The following is a 19,974-nucleotide window of genomic DNA, read 5'->3' on the forward strand; positions in this document are numbered from 1 at the left end:
CCGTCCTGAACTGAAGCGACGTCGCACACCATCTAATTGGTGGGCTGTTCTTTCACCAACCGCTAAACGGGCTGCCTGGCCCAATCAACCAGAGGCCACCGATTTTTCCACTGGAATAGCCTCCCTAGGTCACCCGGCCCATTGGTTAATTACGGGATTAGATAGTCATCTGACGGCCAGCAACGACCCGGAACAAACATCCGACGACCAGAAATCTTGATGGTCTGGGAGGGCAGGGAATGTGCTTAGTTTTAATGTATCTAAATTTGCAAGCAGTAGGAAATTAGACATTTTCTAGAACATTATTTGCACTAACAAAATTATAACAGTGAAGAACAAATCAATGACGCCAAAAAGACGCACCAAGTTCTACATGGACCGTCATCTGGTGCAGTAATGGGCCAGGTGCTGGTCCCACCGATGCCGGTTGTCAAACGATCTGGTGCAGTACTTTTTGTTTGCGTGCGTCGTGCTGTAGTATGGCAAAACGAACAACTTGAAAACCATTAGTCAATTTTTTATGCCAAATCAATGGCGCCTAATATTACATGCGGTTAGAAGAAAAAAATGCTATTTTCGGTTAATTAGTAGTACCAAGCCATACAATTAGCAACATACTACGGAGTACTAGTATGGTTGATCTGACTGATAAAAGGCAGCATGGAGCGATAACATGCATGTGGAGGACCTAACGACAACCGAATCTATAGACCTGTCAGCTAACCTGTCCAATCGGATGGAATACAGCTCCCTATACACGCCGATGAAAATCGTGAAACATTGAAATACCATACAGATCTGACAACATAGTGGGCCTTGTTGATTTGACGGCAAGGTAGATTTGCGTCTCAGATACCAGTTGCGCGCACAACTAGTTAGTAAAAATCCACGTCCGTCGCATGGAGACCAGCGTGCATGAGAAATGGCGCTCACCGCCGCGCACTGCGTACCACATGATTCCTTCTTACGCGTTGGCTTTCCTCTTGGGTAGATAAAAGGAACTGGTGAGATTAGGGTGTGCTGTCCTGTCCATGGATATGGATTAATATTGGAAAAGGCAAGTGCAAAAATAAGGATTAATATTGGAAAAGGCAAGATTAAGAGGAACTAGCGAGACAGTTGTGAAATGAATATTTGTACGGGAAAAGACTGTAGGTTGTTGATATTATTTTATTTAAAGACCATCTTTCAGATAAAGATGTGTATGCTAAAATAAAAATGTAAGAAGAGTTAAAATTGGTACAGAAACAAAAGTTATTTATGCTTAGGCCGTCGTCCAGCAGTACGTAAAAGATTGGTACGAGTGTCTAGGTTTGAATTTGTATCAAATCCGGGTACATTTAAACAATGTTCAGGTAAATGAAATTTTTCAAAGATGATCAAATAAACAGATGCGGTTCAAAGACTACTGGATGTACAGTTTGTTCAGTTAATAAGCGAACCTATAATCAACTAACTAACCAATAAAATCAGAAATCAAACTTTTTGTTAGGACTTGCCATTATTGAGACAAGCATTTGTTATTCAGAACCGTCTCATGGTGGCACAAACCTTTGCCGTCGTTGCAAACAGGGCACTACAAATGTGGAAACATGTAACTTGGAGAGAAAAAAGGTAATAGGACTGCTTTGGAAGAGATGAAGAGGAATACATGGTGAGTTACCTTACATGAACTACATTGGGATCGACTGCGGGTTTTTTTTCGTGGCTCTTCTTGTTGCGGCAGTGTTGACCATAACCATGCCATGACGGCGTAGTCCTCGTCCACGGGTTTCGCTATCGACATCCGACAAGCCTTGACAGCAACTACGAAAAAAGAAGATCTGGACGATGGCACTAGAAGGGCAGAATATGATGGGGAAAGACGAGGGAGAAATAAGATGGGGCGTCTGCGGTATGCACAACAGAAATACTAATGTTAGGTTTTTTTTAGAAAAGGAGGATGACCCCCGGCCTCTGCATCTAGGAGATGCATACGGCCACTTTATTGATTATTCTCGAGGACCTTACAAAGTATTACAACAATATGTCTGAATCCGCCATCTTGGCAACATATGCCACTACTCATATCCATATGATGAAGGGATGCTACCTGGGCCAAATACCCGGACCACTCACCTAAGCCTATCATCAAAAGCCAGAAGCCCCAGCCGAGCCACATACCGGGTCTGGGGCATAAACTGGTCTGACGCACTCACATGTGTCGTCGCCGCCATCTTGCACAGGTCCGTCTTCAGAGCAGATATTGAGGCTTCTACCTTGTCAGCCCACTCTGCCATTGACGCCACCATGACGCCAGACAACTGCCTTCACCTGCGCGAGTCCATCACCGCGCATCGGGCGCCGAGTCTCCACTGCACCACGCCGCCGAGATCCGCCGTCATCAATGTGTAGGATGAAGCACCGCTCCACCAAAAAAGGCGCCCACTGGTCCCTCGATCCTCGGCTGCTGTCACCGACCCCATACTGAGCCCGCCACCACACTGCCCTCAAGGCGACGCCTTCAAGAAGGTCACGGCGCCAAGGACGCCGCCGCCGCCCACCGGAGTTAGGTTTTCACCCGAGAAGCAAGGTGGTGGGGTGTGGAAGGGCAGACCTCGACCGACGTCTCCATGAAGAAATCGGCGCCCGCGGACGTCGTCGTCGTCGCGGCCGGCTGGAGCCGACCAGGGGTTTCCCCCAATCTGAATCCCGACCACCAGAATCACCCGCAACCCAGAGGCAGTCCAGACGCCTGCACAGCCAGGGACCGTCGAGGGTGAAACGCACCGAGCAAGGGAAGATGGCCAGCAGCCAGATCTGACGCCGCCAGCCACCAGGGCAGCCGCGCCAGGTCCCAGCCCACCGAAGATCCGCTGGCCACCCGATCAGATCGCCGGCACCGCGCCCACCCCACTGCTCACCGCAGGTGACAAGGGGCCTCGCCGGGGGCCGCCGCCCAGATCCAAGACCCTCCGATGTGAACCAGAGCAGCGCATGCCCCGCCGCCGCAGTCCCCGGCTGCGCCATGGGCCTTGCCCGACGGCAGCCTCGTGCAGCGGCGAGGAGGAGAGGGGAGGGAGAGGGGCTACTCCGGCGAGAGGGAGTTGCCCCCGAGACGCCCAGATTGCTTTTTGACTGGTTGCTTGTGCGCAAGCAATAAATTGGCAGAAAATGAGCCAGTAGAATCGGCACAAGTTCCAAAACAAAAAACATACTGCATAAAATAAGTTTCACCAGGAAAGGTATCACTGTCATATAATAGAAAACATGTTAGCAATGAAAATGAAATCAAATAATAGAAAAAGGGGGTTAATTTGAAGAACAAAATCGGAATCATATATGGTAGGGCAAAAATCATAACTATGCCATTGAATTGTTTTCACAAATAAATATTGATAGTACACGTGCGTGCAAGTATTGAAGAAAAAAACAATGTATATTTGAAGCAAGACAGCAGATTTTTTTTGGAAAAAAACAGTAGCAAGTTTGCACGGAAAAAATGATGCCTGAAACAAACACATAGGACAGCACGAACAGATGAACAAAGATGACGTAGATAAAAGCATTGGACAGAAGGGAAAAGAAGATTGAAGGGGGGGAAACAAAACTGAAATAACATAAGAACAACACAAGGAAGAAGGAAGAAGAAGGTGGACAAGATAAAAGAATAGCAGAAATTAGAACTGAAATAACATAAAAACAGCGCAAGGACGAACAAAGGAGAAGATGAACAGGATAGAAGAAGAAATAACAACAGCGCAAGGAGGAAGGAAAATGAAAGTGAACGATGGTAGAAAGTCATGGAATAGGGTTCGTAACAGAACGGGGGCTGCAGGATACAGACATGTAGCCGTATTTGTAAAACAATTAACACATATAGTGTTTCGTATCCAGAGAGCTACCAATTTTCATTCATTTTGAACAATTTTATGTCCAGATATGTGCACGGCGCAGATGGACGGCAAGAGGCGTTTCACCATACACGTGCCCCTTCAAATTTTCGTGTGTCACGTGCAAGTTGCAACCAACCGTGACGTAAAAACAACATGCCGGATGGAGACAGATGCTTGAATCTTAGCTGCGCATCTGCGCATGCGTATGGTGTGAGCGCCTCTCCATTTCTGCATTTTCGCAAACGAAAAATGAAATAGGGTACGTATTATTGTGGCCATAGTAGGATGTGCGGCCGTACGAGTACGATGTTGCTGTCTCGCACAAATCGTTCCATCGTAGCAAGTACTCGGACTTAATTAATTTCCGGCAAAAAGAAAATACTTAATTAACTCACCGTCGAGTACTAAAGACGCGGTTTAAGAAAAAGTACTCCTACGAACGGTTGTTGAGCGTGACTAGTCCCCTCCGTTTCTATTTAGTCTTGGTGTAAAAATCTGTGGCCGAATATCTGCCTACCCGCATTCATTTCGGTTAGGGCGGACATGACCGTTAGGTTGACCAGAGCGGCATTCACATCAACGCGGCGACCATGAAGGCTACTCCAAGCGTTGGATGAATTTAAGCGACCCGATCAGCTTGCCCGGCTATTTAAGCTGGCCGCCCGTGGACGCAATCCCTTCACCACTATCCCGCCGCTCCTCTCTCGATGCACGCCTCCAGCTCGGCCTCCACTATTGGAAAATTCGACGCCTCTAAGTGGTTCTCCACGTGCCCCATAGATTTGCGGGGAGCTCCGGATCCTGGCGCTGCCGGCCACATTCACCGGGCGCCTTAGAGCATCTACAACCGGCATTCTCAAATCCTCCTCAAATGTCCACGGATGTTGTCGGACAGGAAAGAGAAGGAAAAAAGTGACCTAATCCCTTCATATCGTCCCCATCCGCTCGGACTATCCGCGAACCCTCATATTGAGGACGCACCTAGTCAGTCTGTCATGTAGGACATGACCCAACCCGGACCATCTTTTTTTCTTTCTTTTTTCTTCTCTCTCTTCATCTACACCAATCATGTGCAGGTGACTGCACACATGAGGAAGAAAATATGGAGTGTGGCTGCATGGACGGATAAATAGGGGCTCCAAACGGACGCACCCGATCAGTGACCGTGGTCAGGCGTCGCCATCCCCTGCGTCGCACTGTGGCGTCCAAATCGTACACCGCTTGGAGGAGGAGGCGCCCTCCCAGGCACACCCATCTCCACTGTGGCAAGGAGGTGGCGCCACCAGCCCCGCCCCATCGCCAGTCCAGAAACTAGTGACATCCAATCGCCGTTAAGGAGGATACATCATCCCCGATGATCTCCAAGGTGTGCATCCACCTTGGCTACTACCTTGGTGACATCAAACTGTCCTCCTCAGTGGCGGTCGTCAACAAATGCCTCTCTGAGGCGATGAGGCGGGAGTGGCACAACGCGGCACGCTAGACAACATTCCTGAAGACGACATCCCGCCTGCTTGAGTGAGCACCTTTCTTGGAACAAGCGTTCACACAAAATTATGGCTAATTTTCGTGAGGTTCTCTTTGAATGCAATTTATTTGATTTGGATTTTCATTGAGTTTCTTGGACTTATAATAATAAGCAAGAAGGTGGTAAAAAATGTGAAAGTACAACTTGGTCGAGCGGTGGCATGCCCTCACTGTCCTTCTATCTTTCCTGACCACAAGGTTTTACATATTTTCAGCTCTAGATCTTTCTCGAGTTAAGCCCTTTTCAAGGTTATTCGGGAGCTTGGTTGATAGCTTGACACCATCAACCGAGAACCAGTGATGGGTTGTGGAACAATAACAACCAGTCCTAAAATTTGGAGAATACGAGACCAGATCTGCCAGGAAAAAGGCAAAATGACATGATGATGTATTGAATTGACTCCTCATTTTGGTCGCGCAAGGGGCAAGTAGTCGGGTTGAGGCAACCTCCTTTTGGTCGGGTGGTCCGCCGTCCAACAACGATTATTGATGACGAGACAACACTATTTTCAAATACGTACAGTCCATTATTGTTTGGACGATAACATCCATCCTTATTTGAATTATTAATTCAACAATATTTTCGGTACATCCCGTAACTTTTCACCTGATTCAGCTGTATTCCAATTAACCGCATCCACATTCAACACACATTTAAAACATTGCATCCACGTTCAAGAATTTTCACACACATTTCAATTCATCCGGGCATTTTTTTATATAGACGAAAAAGGATTTCCCTCCGCTTTATGTTATAAAGCAACCACCACATCACAAGTCATACAAAGCCAAAACGAAAGAGAAAAAGAGAGAAACAGCAAAGATACATGATACCGGAGGAGCCGCTACACATTTTCCTATATAAAACCATCGTTTTTGGGACATTATCCTTTAGGTACACTGGGCTTTTAGGCCGGGCCCTCCAGCCCACCCATACCAAAGCCTATGTTGCAAAACAAAAAAAAGACAAAAAATAGTAAACCCGGTTGCCGCCACGGCGCCACTCGCGACGGCCACGTGACAGGAAGGCGCATTGGTCGGTCGGCGGGCTCGCCTCCTTCCCGAGGAAGGAAGGGAAGGGAACGCACGCAGCGCACCAAACCAAATTGAAATGAAAAACGTTGGAGGGAAAACTCCCGCCAACATAAATAAATCCCCCGCCGACCCCCGAAACCCCTCCCCCCACACCTCACAAAATCCGGTAATCCCCACGCCCGCAGAGACTCCGGAGGAGACCCAGCGATCGGAATGGCGGACATGGGCAGCCTCGAGAGGATGGGACGGGAGCTCAAGTGCCCCATCTGGTACGCCCGCCCGCCGCCCCGCCGGCCCTTTTCTTTCCCCTCGTCTCGTCCGCGCCCTCGTGGCCGACACCTGGATCTGTGGACACCAGTTCTCCGATTTATCCCCTTTCTTGTTGTTGATTCTGACTGGCTGTTGTTCGTCAATTTGATCCTGGTGGCAGTCTGAGCCTGCTCAGATCGGCGGTGTCCGTCACCTGCAACCACATCTTCTGCAAGTGAGTCCCTTCTGCCCGTCCCCCTCCGTTGCAATATCCCTGTGAAACTATCCGATCTGGGCTCATGTGTGCGCTCCCGACCTTGTTGCAGCCACTGCCTCACGGAGTCGATGAAGTCCTCCTCCACCTGCCCTGTGTGCAAGGTGCCGTTCCGCCGAAGAGGTTAGTGGGCGTAGCTGTTGTTATCTGGGCCTTCTTAGGCTGCTGAAGTTATATATGTTTTGTGTAGAATATGTTGGGCTGCAAAAGACGGAATTGTTTCCCCGTGCGCAAAAAAAATGCTTCACCTTTTTAAGGATTGGATAACGTTAACATGCATGATATGTCTGCTTTACGAAGCAATTAAATATTTATCTAACTATATGCGAAAATCGGAACCATAGTACTCCCTCCGTAAAGAAATATAAGAGCGTTTAGATCACTACTTTAGTTATCTAAACGCTCTTATATTTCTTTACAGAGGGAGTACTATTAAAACTCCACAGAAATGTTCTTGATGAACTAGTGTTTACTGTAACTCTGCAAGTTCTGACGTGATGGCTTGATCTTAATCTAATACAAAACTCACGTTATAAAGCCTGGTTTTGCTTGTAGAAATCCGGCCAGCACCACACATGGACAATCTGGTCGGCATTTTGAAGAGCATGGAGGCTGCATCAGGAAGTAATGTTGTCTCAACACAGGTGACTCCTGCGGCACAAGTTGCAGGTAATTTTCTGGCATAGCATCAACTCTTCTTTTGTTCGCTAGCATATGTGCAAGGTGGTCAATTGTGAAATTAATTTTGAAGGACGATTTAATTATGTGGTTGTTTTGCATCTGCCGGGGTCTGCACCACATTCGTTGTTGTATCCATTTTGGCATGCTGTCTGGTGGATGGTTGTCTGTTTGCCTCTATAAAACTGAAATCAACTTTTACAGATAATTTTAGCACAATTAGTCTTCAGTCTTGTGCTTACTGCATTATTCTTACTTGATCTTGAAGATGGATCAAAGCATGCCAACAGCGAGAAAAAGTCTAAAAGGTCACAAAAATCAACAGTGCAAAAGAAGAAGATATCATCCGAGAAGAAAGCAAACAAAACAAAGTCTGCTGTGGCTTCTGCATCTGGTCCTACTAAAAAGCCTTCTTTCTCTACGAACAAGAGAATACATGTGACACCATTCCCTGAATCTGAGACACCAATGAGACCTCAGAAGATTATGAAGTCTCAAGGGACAACAGATAAATTGAATGGTGATGCTCAAGAAGGCAAAGATAAAGCATCAGCCTCTGATAAACTGGAAGGTTTCTCATTGTCACCCTTTTTTTGGTTAAGGGAAAGAGAGGATGCAGAAGGCGGCACTCTTGAAACGTTAAGTGAACCACCCTCATTGGCCACGCCCTTGCGTCACAATGCACCTTGTTTTAGTGACATCAAAGATTCTGATGCTGGAACCCCTCCTAACACGACTCCAAATGTATGTTTTCTGAACATTTATGTTTTTTTCCTGTTCAAATTTTGTGCTTACTAGCTTTGCATAAATTGTGCTTACGGTTAGCTATTTGAGTTGCAGAGCAAAGCTGTGGTTCCGGATGCCTTCGATAGTGAAATCTTTGAATGGTCCCAGAGGCCTTGCTCTCCAGAGCTGTGTTCTACTCCACGGAAAAAGCAGGTAATTTGCTACATGCGGCCAGACACACTGTACATTTCGTCCTGTTTCTTCTTTATAATCTGATTTGCATCTACTTTGTATTTAGCATGTATTTTACCTAACTGTTTGGACTGTTCAGGGTAAATTTGAGGATATATTAGATCACATAGCAGAGAAAGATGACGAGGAAGATATACAGCTTGGTGGTTCATTCGATGAGTCAGGTCATACACATAATGCAGCTCAGCCTGTCAAGAGGAAGAAGGGGAAGAAGGCAAGAGGTGGGAACAGCAGGAAGACAAAGTTGCTGGAGGTCATCACAAAAGAAGCTGATGCCAACCAACAAGATTCAAATATCACTAAAAGTCTTGCCGCAAAGTCATGCGAAGAAAACAGCAGTGCTATAGAGAAGAATACTTCAAGTAGAAGAAACAAGGCTGGTAACAACATCAATCTATTTCCCTGTTCTGATGATAACTCCATGGGGACATTTCACCCTCGAGAAAATAGTTTGGAGATTGAAGTACATGATGGACACCTCTCGGAAAGATCTCAGAAGGAGAAAAGTGGTCAACAGAAGAAATGTGCAAGGAAGCTGGGAACAACAGGGAAGAGTACAGTTGAGACTACAGAGAGTAATTCTGAGCCAAGAAGTAAGCGAGTTAGAAAAATGCCTGACAGTGTCAATGCTGAAAAGATAGGAGTTACTGATGTCTCTAGAAATGAAACAGAAATGCCATTACTCCACAGCTTCATGAAAAGTTGCACCCAGCACAAACTTTTGGATGGTAGAAGTAAAAGGAGCAGCAAAAAGAGCAAGTTCAGTGAAGGAACGAATAGTCAGATAGGGCTTGATAGCATGAAATCAAACATCACTGCAAATACATCAAGCATTTTACTTGGTAGATGCCAAAGTAGTGAGGCAATACGCGCAGCTCCTTCACCAATGGATGCTTCAGTTAAGAATAAATGTGCAAAAAGTATCAAACAAACAGATTGTTCAGAAATGAAAAACTTTGGAAAGCTCCAAGCTTGCACTGGTAATACTTTCCTGAAGAAATGTGATGACACTGTCTCTAAGGTTTTCTGTGCTTTCTGCCAGTCTGCTGATATCACAGAGGTATGTTCATATCATTTTCAAATGCCTCATGTTGATGTTCCCAAATCCTTGGTACTGAACGGTAAATATCTCTACTTTCTTGAAGGAGTCTGGAGAGATGGTTCACTACCATAATGGAAAACAAGTCCCTGTAGAATTTGGTGGAGGGGCTAATGTCATACATTCTCACAAGAACTGCATGGAGTGGTTTGTTGTCCTTTCCAGCACATGATTGTATTGTAAAATATTTTTGTTCTTGATATATCTAGCCAAGTTTCATCATAACCTTTTATTTTACCATAGGGCTCCAGATGTCTACTTTGAAGATGACTCAGTGTTTAATCTTACGCCCGAGTTAACTAGAAGCAAAAGGATCAAATGTGCTTGCTGCGGAGTTAAAGGTGCGGCACTTGGTTGCTTTGACAAGAGTTGTCGCAAAAGCTTCCACTTCACATGTGCTAAATTGATCCCAGAATGCAGATGGGATAATGTAAGTTCATATTGTGTTCTGATCTAGCAATTTCAACTTTATCAGAATAACTCTTTGCCATTTGTCAAAGTTCTAAATTGCCACCTTATTTCTCTAATTTATTTTCACTGTCAGGAAAACTTTGTGATGCTATGCCCTTTGCATCAGTCTTCCAAGTTGCCAAAGGAAGTTTCTGAGCCACAAAAGCAATCCAAAAGGATAACAGCACCAAAATGGTACCCCCAGAACCTGCTGTTTAAACAGTCTTGTAATGGTCAATATGTATGATTACTTACTGGAGGGCAACTGTTTTTTTTCAGTCCATCTCAAGTAAGATCTAGCCAAGCTTGCAGCAATAACTGGAAATGGCCATCAGGATCACCACAAAAGTGGGTTCTCTGCTGTTCAGCTCTTTCTGCTGCTGAGAAGGTATACATCTTATTTTCCTTATCAAATCCATGATATTTGCTCCATATGAGTTTTAACTGAGATGAAATGATTGAATTGCTCAGGGCGTCGTAACAGAATTTGCGAAATTAGCTGGTGTGCCTATTTCCAAGAGCTGGAGCCCCAGCGTTACCCATGTCATTGCATCAACTGACCCCTCTGGCGCTTGCAAGCGCACACTGAAGTTTCTGATGGCAATCTTGAACGGCAAATGGATCGTCTCCATCGATTGTAAGCACATAGTGGACTCTGTCATATCAACGCAGAAATGATATTGATGCCCTGTAGTGTTACTAACTGCTGCCTTTATGCTGCTGTAGGGGTTAAGGCTTGCATGGAAAGCATGGAACCTGCTGATGAGCAGAAATTTGAGGTCACCACCGATGTTCATGGCGTCAGTGAGGGTCCGAAGTTAGGAAGACAGAGAGCAATCAACAAGGTACCATTCTTCCAGTGTTATTTTCCCAACTGTTATTGTACTACTGCTACAGCAGTCAGTTAACTGTCCATTTGTTCTGCAGCAACCCAAGTTGTTCAACGGCATGCAGTTCTACCTCCATGGGGACTACACCATGACCTACAGGGGCTTCCTGCAGGACCTGGTGGTTGCGGCAGGCGGCACGGTTCTGCACCGGAAGCCTGTCTCAAGGGACCAGCAGAAGCTGCTTGATGACCGCTCCTCTGTTTTCGTCGTGTACAGTGTTGAGAACCAGGGGAAGGCGAAACTCGGCGACAATGACAATGATCGCCGCAGGCAGGCTGATGAAGCCCAGGCCCTGGCATTCGCCTCTGGTGGTGAAGCCGTGAGCAGCGCCTGGATAATCGACTCTGTTGCAGCTTGCAAGCTGCAACCTCTGTGACTGAGCTCAAAGAAGGCTTCTCATGTCAGTTGGTTGAGTAGTAAACTGAAAAATCAAGGAGGTCACTGGACAATTGCTTAATTTTATACCGTGTCATGTAATTATAAGAGTAACATTTTGTGTTTTTTCTTTCAAAAAGGAGGTTGTTCATGAGTTAACTTTATCATTCCAATGTAAAGAGGTTCAGGCTCAACTAGTGTCGTGATGTGTGTGCCGGAAGGTCTCCCTATTCCTTTGAGCCAGATTAATTGCTACAAGATGATTATCATAATCTTCTACCACAGTACATCATTTGGTGCATTGTTTATGATGTGTTTAGGGACATCACTCGCATTGAGAGGTGCAGTTGGGAGACATTGTGAAAAGGCTCAAATGACATCTCTTTCCCTATAGGAATTGAGATATGTGTGATCTCACTTAGTATGATTTTCCTATTCCTATGACATTCCTATTCAAATTGAAGTCTGCAAAGAAACCCACATGAACTGTTTACTTGCAGGCCGTAAAAAGAGGGACATGCTCAGTAGTGGAAAGGCATAATTTTTTTTACAGCAATAGAGCTGTCAGAGAGCAGGATGAACTTAAAACACCAAGGCAGAGAGAGGCACGTAAACAGCAAACTCAAAAAATATTGATCAGAGTTCAGACTGGCTCACTGCAGTTGTACCCTTGCACATGAGGCTGAACGATGAACTACTTGGTTACATTTTGTTCTAACCATACATAAGCAACAACCAGGGAAAGAAGGTAAAAGTCTTGAAGCTTTCACACGCAAATACACTTTCAGATTTGTTCGAATGTAAGGCAGCAGTAGACAGATGAATGCTTGAATGAATAGGTAGATACAAGAAGAACACATGAGCAGCCATTGGTTCAGCAATTCGCACATGATCGGGACCAAGAATCTGTTTATGGCATATCAATATTCAAGGATACCGACTGACCCCGGGGAAAGTTGCAGCCTGAACCACCGGTGCATGGGCAGGACGCGGCTGAACCAAAAACAAAAAAAAGAAGACCAAGGTTCAGACATGCTCGGTTTCACCTGACGAATCAGATGTACCATGTGGCGACCCAAGTTGCCATTGAACGTTTCTTCACTACGATGGTCTCTTAAATGTGGGGTGAGAGAGGCTCGAACTCTCGACCTCAGGATTACTCGCAATTGTTTCAGCTATGAGACCTACGCGCTAGCCAACTGCGCCACCACCCCACCTGTTGTTCCGGAAGCGAAACAAACGTCCTTTTTATTGGATGTGGTGGTGAAAAAAACCCACCCTAATTAAGCAACAAGAGCATGCAAAATCATGGAGCGAATTCAACGGATGCTTATATCTTGCCCATTCCCATTCATCTTCAGTTAAATGAAGTGATATTCGCAAAAACAAAAAAGTTAAATGAAGTGATGAGATTTTAACACCCGAGTGAGGCCCTCCTTTGACGGATCAGGAAGGCAGCATGAGAAGAAGATGGCGGTGGTGGTTGAGAGGGTGATGCCGCCCGCACCCGGCCGGTCGTCGTCGTCGTCGAGGATGCAGGAGTAACCGGCCGTGTACAAGGACAAGACGATCGAGGCCGACGGAAACCAGCAGGGTGTTGCTCAGGCAGGAGCCCTCGTCCACCTACGCCAGCGCTCGCCCTTGAGTACCACCGGAGCCAGAGCTGAAGACGTGAGCGATCCTGAGGTCGACGATAGGGGTGCAAGGGTTCCTGATTGTATGTATGCAGGCAGAGGCAGTCCAGCATAATATTGCATCATCTGGAGAATTCTGTCGAATGGAGACAACACTGATTCTTCCTGCTGACGGTTAAACGCGTCCAGTCCGGCCACAATCAGCTAGACCCCTGAACCTGAAGGAAGCAACCGTGTTTGCAGGGTGTACGTCAGGCAAACCACTGCAAGAAACGAGCCCAGGAAATGATTTGTATCTGATGGAGGACCCGGCATGGTAGTGGCCGATCACCTCAGGAGGCTTGATCTCAATCTGGTGCAGGTTTTCCCCTTGCACACCGCTGCAATCTCGCTGTGCCTGCACGATGGTCATGCTGCAGATGAGTTTTTTTTCCCCACTGTTATAAAGCTGGCTTCAGGTGCCTTCTTCTCTGTACATGTTCAGAAAACAGAGCATGAGCTTCAGATGTTAATCCCAAGGAAACAAATAGTGCAGCCGAATTAATCCCCAAGCATGTTTTATTCTCTTCTCTTTCTTTGCACGTTAGGGAACAGACACGTCTCCCAGCAATCGAACAATGAATACATCAGTGGATTCTTAAAGATGAACTCATTGGGCAGTAGGATTAATGGAGGAAGAGATGAAGGCGCAGCAGTGGAGGAGATTACTTGTTGTGCAGAACCAAAAAATATAATATAAATAAAAAAGGAGATGAGACCAGGTTCAGACTTGCTCGACTCAATCTGATGATTCAGATGTGTATGTGGCGACCCAAGTTGCCACTGAGCGTTTCATCACAACGAAAGCCTTTTTATTGGATGTGGTGGTGAGAGAGTCTCGAACTCTCGACCTCGGCTTTGAGAGCTACGCGCTATCCAACTGCGCTATCAACCCACTTGTTGGACTACAACAGAAACAAACGTAGGAGTACTTGTTAAAAATAAAACAGAACGATGCAAAACGTACATGGGCGATGGCCGCCGTGGCGCTCGCCGGAGCAAGCAGTGGCGCGCCCTTGGCTTCTTTGGCTACCAACGGAGCCAGAGCCAAAGACGACGGCGGTGGCCCTGATCATTGCCATTGCTGAATTCTGAAAAATACTTCCTCTGTCCTCTGGGGAAGAATAAGATGCAGCACAGCAGCAGCTGACAGTAGGAGAGCCATTTACTTGTGGGTGTCCAGGCAGAGGCAGCAGGTGCTTCTTCTTTTTTTGTACATGTGCAGGAAACAGAATAGTGAGCTTCAGAAGTAGTGCAACACAGCTCATGGTTCAAAGCCACAATAGCATCAGAAGCATACTGTTCAAACTTGATGCCCCACAAATAACTTTACATGCAAATGATGAAAACACTCGAATCAATACCTATACGGTACGGATCACATCAGTTCAACAATAAAAGAACGTACGTATATAGGGTTGCACTGGAGCCAGAGCTTTCTCCAAGGAAAGCCAACACGCATAAGTATATAGGGTTGCACTACACAACAAGAGGGCTATATATATAGATTTGCTACGACAAGAGCCTACGGATGCAGAATGATAGATAGACAAAATGTGCATTTTTATTTGGCTGAGTAGGTTCACTTCGATTTCCATGCACATAGGTTCACTTCTCTGTATGAAAAAAGGCCGGAAACGTATGCCTTATAGGCAGAGACGTGTGCGTGTTATACAGATCATCGGATGGCGTTGGTTTCTTACAGGACTTAATCCTTACGAAAGACTATACAGAGATAAGGATTGCCCATAACAAAGCTAGCCGAGATTACAAAAAAAGTTTATCAATTCAAAAAATGTACGCTGATTAAAAAAAACGCTCATGAATTTGAAAAAATGTTTGTAAAAAAAATGTTCTCGAATTTTAATAATTGTTCATTTCATAAAAAATGTTCACAAATTTCAAAAGATGTTCGTGAATTACAAAAAGTTCATCAATTCAAAACATGCTCACAATTTTTTCTAACAATGTTCGTGAATTACAAAAAATGTTCATCAACTAAAAAACATTTTGCTTATTCAAAACGTTCATGAATTAAAAAAAATGTTTGTTAAAACTAAAAATATGTTCATGAATTTCAATTCGTTCATTCAAAGAAATGTTCATGAGTTTCATAAAAAGTGTTTATGAATTCAAAAAATATTCATGATTTCATAAAGTTGTTCGCGGATTTCACACATTTGAAAATGTCCAAGATTTTATGAAGTTCACAAATTTAAAAATGTTCCCAATTTTTAAAATAAAATAAAGAAAAGCGAAATAATAAAATTAAAACCAAAAGCAGAAAAAACCGAAAAAAGAGAAAGAACCTTCCCAAAACCGAAAAGAGCTAATGGGCGGGCCCAAAGTGTATGTAGCACAGTGCGCACGGGGTGTGGGGGTGTGTGTGGGGGTACACCCGTGGTCGCTAACTAGCGATCTATGCACAAAATAGGATCTCCCCACCACTTGACGCAAAAGTTCTGAAACGTCTGGGGCGTGATGGGCCTCCACCCTCCCACTAATTGGGGCTAGTTCCCCAAAACTCTCTCTTTGATAAGTATTGTATATTCATGTATAAAAAAATAAGTAAATCTAAAAAAATGTATAAAAAAATAAGTGAAGAGAGAGATACAATATGCACATGCGGTGGCCTAGAGTATAATGCGGTGATGGCTAGGGGCCCGAGCCACACGGGGTATGCGACTCGACACGATCGACGGTGGTGGTGTCAGTTGCATTGCATTGCATGTCATATGGATGTGGCACTACATGTTTCAGGAATGCCAAAAATCATGCATCAGCGAGACGTCACCACACATACACACCGGGTGCATCATGGTGGTATCGTGCTCATTGGTACATGCGTGCACCGTCTCCCTAGGGTGTAGTCAACATGTTATTTGTAGATGCAAGAGTAATTGACATTCGAGAACGACATCAAATCCACGTTGTCCCGCAATGAAAAGTCTACGCCGTAGACAACAATACAAAAGACATGGGAATTAAGAAAATGCATTGTACTAGAAAGATTGAAGAGAGCCCACTCGACGAAGGCTCGGAGAAGAGTTAGTTGGGTAGACATACTCATAAGCAAGCTTTGTCGGCATTTAATACGGTCAAGGTGGAGGAGTGAGAGCTTGTAGTCGAAATAGTTGATCACGCCAACATAAAAAAAGTAAATTGACATACAAAGAAATAGGGACGAAATTCGGAGTTTTTCTTATTTATAATTGATCCCGTGTACAGTTATTTGCTCCTAGAATTCATATATGCAAAATGGATAGGATTAAGGAGGTGTTGGACCTAGGCCTCTAATTTCTCAATATAGATAACCATATATATCAAAGAGTTTTTTCCACCCACTGAAACAAGTATCTGTTGTTTTAACTTGTCGCCATCAGCACTTTTCTTTTCAACATTTCTTTGTCCTCGCACTCCCACCCGTGAATGCCAACCCCGTCTCCTCCTATAGCAAGTTGACCTCCTCCGCCTCATGTCCGTTTAAAAGACCAGCCCTTGCCACTCCACCGCACCCCTCTCTTTGACTACTGTTAGCCTTCCTAAAATCTTAGCGGGTTTTTAGTACACCTCACCTCCTACCATGGTTCTCATTCTTTGAAGAGTCCTTAATTTATACCAAACAATTTTACCCATTTACAATTTATTCTGCAACTAAACCTTAACTAGTATTTTTCTTGATGGATTTTCAACATACAATTTAAGCTAGTGTCATTTTATCTTATTTAATAACTTTTACCATGCAATTATGCAAATGCATATAAATTACATTGTTCATCATTACACAATTACAATATGTAACATCGTGAATATAGTAGTTTTTAAGTACAAGCAAATTGCATTATTTTTCAAAATTGAGTATGCAACATTTGAAAGAATCTTTCGGTAATATGGTTTTAATCTAAATTTAAGCGGAAAAGGTCACAACCGTACACATTTCCCCAGAAAATACAGTATAATCGCATATGCTCACATACACATTCTAATTAGTTCCAGTGGCATGTATAATTTATAATGTGGTTATATGTGTGTTGAGTATTTATAGAAGTTTTGCTACATGGTTCTACAATGTTTGAGGACATACACACTGTGGTTTGGAGGCTATTAATATCCGACTTAGTTGTAACTAAATAGAGAATTTTGTTATATGTCGTGTGTCGATTGGTTGTTTAATCTCTTGTCTTTCCCTCCCACACTCACTCCCTATTTTTTGGTCAACATGTTATCTACTGTTCTTTGGGCCGACAATTCATGCATGAATGCTTCTCCATGGATGTGAAATGAGAATATTTGTTATTTACATGAGTATATGTTAAATGTTCCTATGACTGGAGCATTGTTCGTCTAGTTTTGATTTAGTTCACATAAAGCCAGGTACACAATGTTATTACCTTGTTGAAGGTGCTGTCTTGTGCTGATGTTCTCTCCTTGACTTGTGGTGGTTAGTCTCGACATTCATGATGAAAATCATTGTCTTGTTCGTTTGCTGGGCGCGATGGTCGTAACCTGAGTGTGTTCATCTCTTCATTAAGACGTTGCCGCAGAAGAAGTCCGACTCAGTCATAGGGTTATATTTTTAATGGTTTCGCCATAGTTATCCTTGTCTTGCACTTTGCTAGTTGATCATTGTTATTTCGTTCTCTTGCGTCAACTTTAATAAAGATGACTATGTGTATCGCAATGATGCGGACAATTGGGGATCAGACCTCCTTTAAAAAAAAGAAGATGTTGCTGGCGGCTTGCAGTGCCAGCTCACTTGTCCTAGGTATTGTGAGTATTATTTTAACCTTCTGAAAGGTAGCCCAGTTGGAGAAATGCCCTTTGATTCCTAAATGTATATACATCCGTTATGAGAAAAATATATTAATAGTTTAAAAAAGCCAAAGAAGTTTAAAAGTTTTTTTTTGAATAAACTTGACTTTCTTTTGAACTACTACAAAAAACTAGCCTATATTTTTTTATTTTTTTTTGCCCTGAAGTCAATGGCCCTTTTCTTTCGTGAATTTTTTTACAAGTACAATGGCAGGTCAAGTTTATTTCAAAAACATTTTCAGATTTTTTTAAAGTTTTTGTTTGATTATTAATTTCTTTTTCCATATATGGTGTATATACACCCAACAACCAAATATTCCTGTCCGCTGAGTTGAATGTTACAAGTGTAAAGATACATGTTCCCTTACTCAGAAAAAAATGTTTGGAAATATTTGTTACTTGAACCGCCAATTTAGTATACGCACCGCTTCGCCAAATCATATATTTAAAACCAATGAAGTAACATAACTCGATCACCCACGAATATCCATTTCCGAACCCGGGCTCATCTGCACCCGGTGAATAGTAGATTAAAAAAAACTAAAAAAACTGGAAAAAATCCAATTTTTTTGCATGTAAGATGATTGAGTGCGTGAGGTGCGTGCCAAATTTCAAATCACTTGGACATCTCAGCAGCTATCAGGAAAAAAAATCAGGTCCAAATAGTGCACAAATAGTAAACTTTTTCACAGACCTCAAATTTGTCTTTTTTGCTGACAGCTACTCAGACCTCCAAATGCTTTGAAATTTGGAACATGCATCACATACTCAGTCATCTTTTTCCTCATTTTTTTGAATTTTTGGAATCTATGTAATATTTTTAATGATTTTTTTGTTCATTCACGGAATCATCTGAGCCTGGCACCCAGGAGTATCATCTGGAACAATATCCCCCGTTCTATTGTGACATATAAAAAACAAATTGACTAGCTTCTCCTATTAGGTGATCAGACGACACCTCCAACTTTTGATGAATTAATTGCTACATAGAGTCCTGGCTCCTCTCCCCAAATAGGGTTCCTCCGCCTCTCGCCCGTGCCGCTGCCGGTCTGACTCGTCGCCGGTGGCCTTAGGGTCAAGTGGCGCGGTGGATTCTGGCCCTTGCTGACTGGGGGCCTTCATTTTTAGATGTTTTTTTGAGTTATGTTAGGGTTTTTGTCTTGCTCAGGAAGGCAAGACAACGATAGCTCTCAGAAGATGGAATAAGGTTATTCCCGCCTAGCCCCTGTTCCGGTGGTGCATCTAGCATCGTGTGTTACCGTGTGGAGGTGTGTCTCCAGTAGATCTGTCTTTGGTGGATCTACTCGGATCCGATCGTCGGTCGTCTATGTTTTTCCTGTCTTAAGGTTGGATCCTTCCAATCTACGCTACTCTTCATCGACGACGGTTGCTGTTCTGGTGCGCTGGTTCTATGGGGTCTTAGTATGACGACTTCCCGACTGTTTACTATGATATGTTTTGCCCAACTCTGACGAGGGAGGGGCGATAACAGCGGCGCGTCTTCGCGTTGCTTCAGTGCTTGTAGTCATTGCTAGATGATCTACAAATGTGAATGTAATTTTTATTATTTTTGATGTTCTTTGTATTAAGATGAATATGTCGGAAGTTTTTTGAGAAAAAAGTTGATTAGACAACACATGATACAAAGTGATGTTCCGTGAGAACGTAGCAATGAGTATTTTGTTTTGCTTCTTCTTCCAAAAGATAAGATCCACGTGGAATATTACAATTGGAAAAAGTTGCAACATGAAAATCGCTGAGCTTATACGAGCACCGCTAAAACATAATAAGTCTAAAAAGACATTATAATCATGTACAGCCCCTCAATAATAAAAATGCGAGTAATAATAATCATGTACCACTGTTTTTGCTTTTTTATTTTTTGGTCTCTTTTCTTTAATAGGAAACTGATAAGAGAATCCACATATGGTAGTCCCCGCTTAAAGCAGCAAGAATTTTTACAGTCTCCCCCGGCTGCTTGAAATGCATACACAACTCATGGCCGTGAGTAGCCATATTAAGAAAAGCGAGCTTCTATTTCTAATAGGCATCTCGCTTG

At 43.8% G+C, this 19,974-nt stretch overlaps 1 protein-coding gene and 1 non-coding gene across 2 annotated transcripts; one reads left to right on the plus strand and one right to left on the minus strand.

The window, feature by feature from the left end:
• Window positions 1-6,551: 6,551 nt before the first annotated feature.
• Window positions 6,552-11,717, plus strand: LOC125524224 (protein BREAST CANCER SUSCEPTIBILITY 1 homolog). The gene is made up of 14 exons (XM_048689296.1): window positions 6,552-6,706; window positions 6,868-6,921; window positions 7,013-7,083; window positions 7,516-7,629; window positions 7,907-8,382; window positions 8,479-8,577; window positions 8,696-9,676; window positions 9,762-9,862; window positions 9,959-10,145; window positions 10,260-10,360; window positions 10,445-10,553; window positions 10,637-10,802; window positions 10,892-11,010; window positions 11,093-11,717. Exons 1-14 carry the CDS (start codon window positions 6,651-6,653, stop codon window positions 11,429-11,431), a joined length of 2,973 nt encoding a protein of 990 aa, XP_048545253.1. The 5' UTR covers window positions 6,552-6,650; the 3' UTR covers window positions 11,432-11,717.
• An 834-nt stretch (window positions 11,718-12,551) lies between these two features.
• TRNAM-CAU lies at window positions 12,552-12,644 on the minus strand. The gene is given in 2 exon segments: window positions 12,552-12,587; window positions 12,607-12,644. It is a non-coding gene; the product is annotated as a tRNA-Met (tRNA).
• Window positions 12,645-19,974: the final 7,330 nt, after the last annotated feature.

The sequence above is a fragment of the Triticum urartu genome, chromosome 1 (assembly GCF_003073215.2).
Source record: "Triticum urartu cultivar G1812 chromosome 1, Tu2.1, whole genome shotgun sequence".
Lineage (NCBI taxonomy): Eukaryota > Viridiplantae > Streptophyta > Magnoliopsida > Poales > Poaceae > Triticum > Triticum urartu.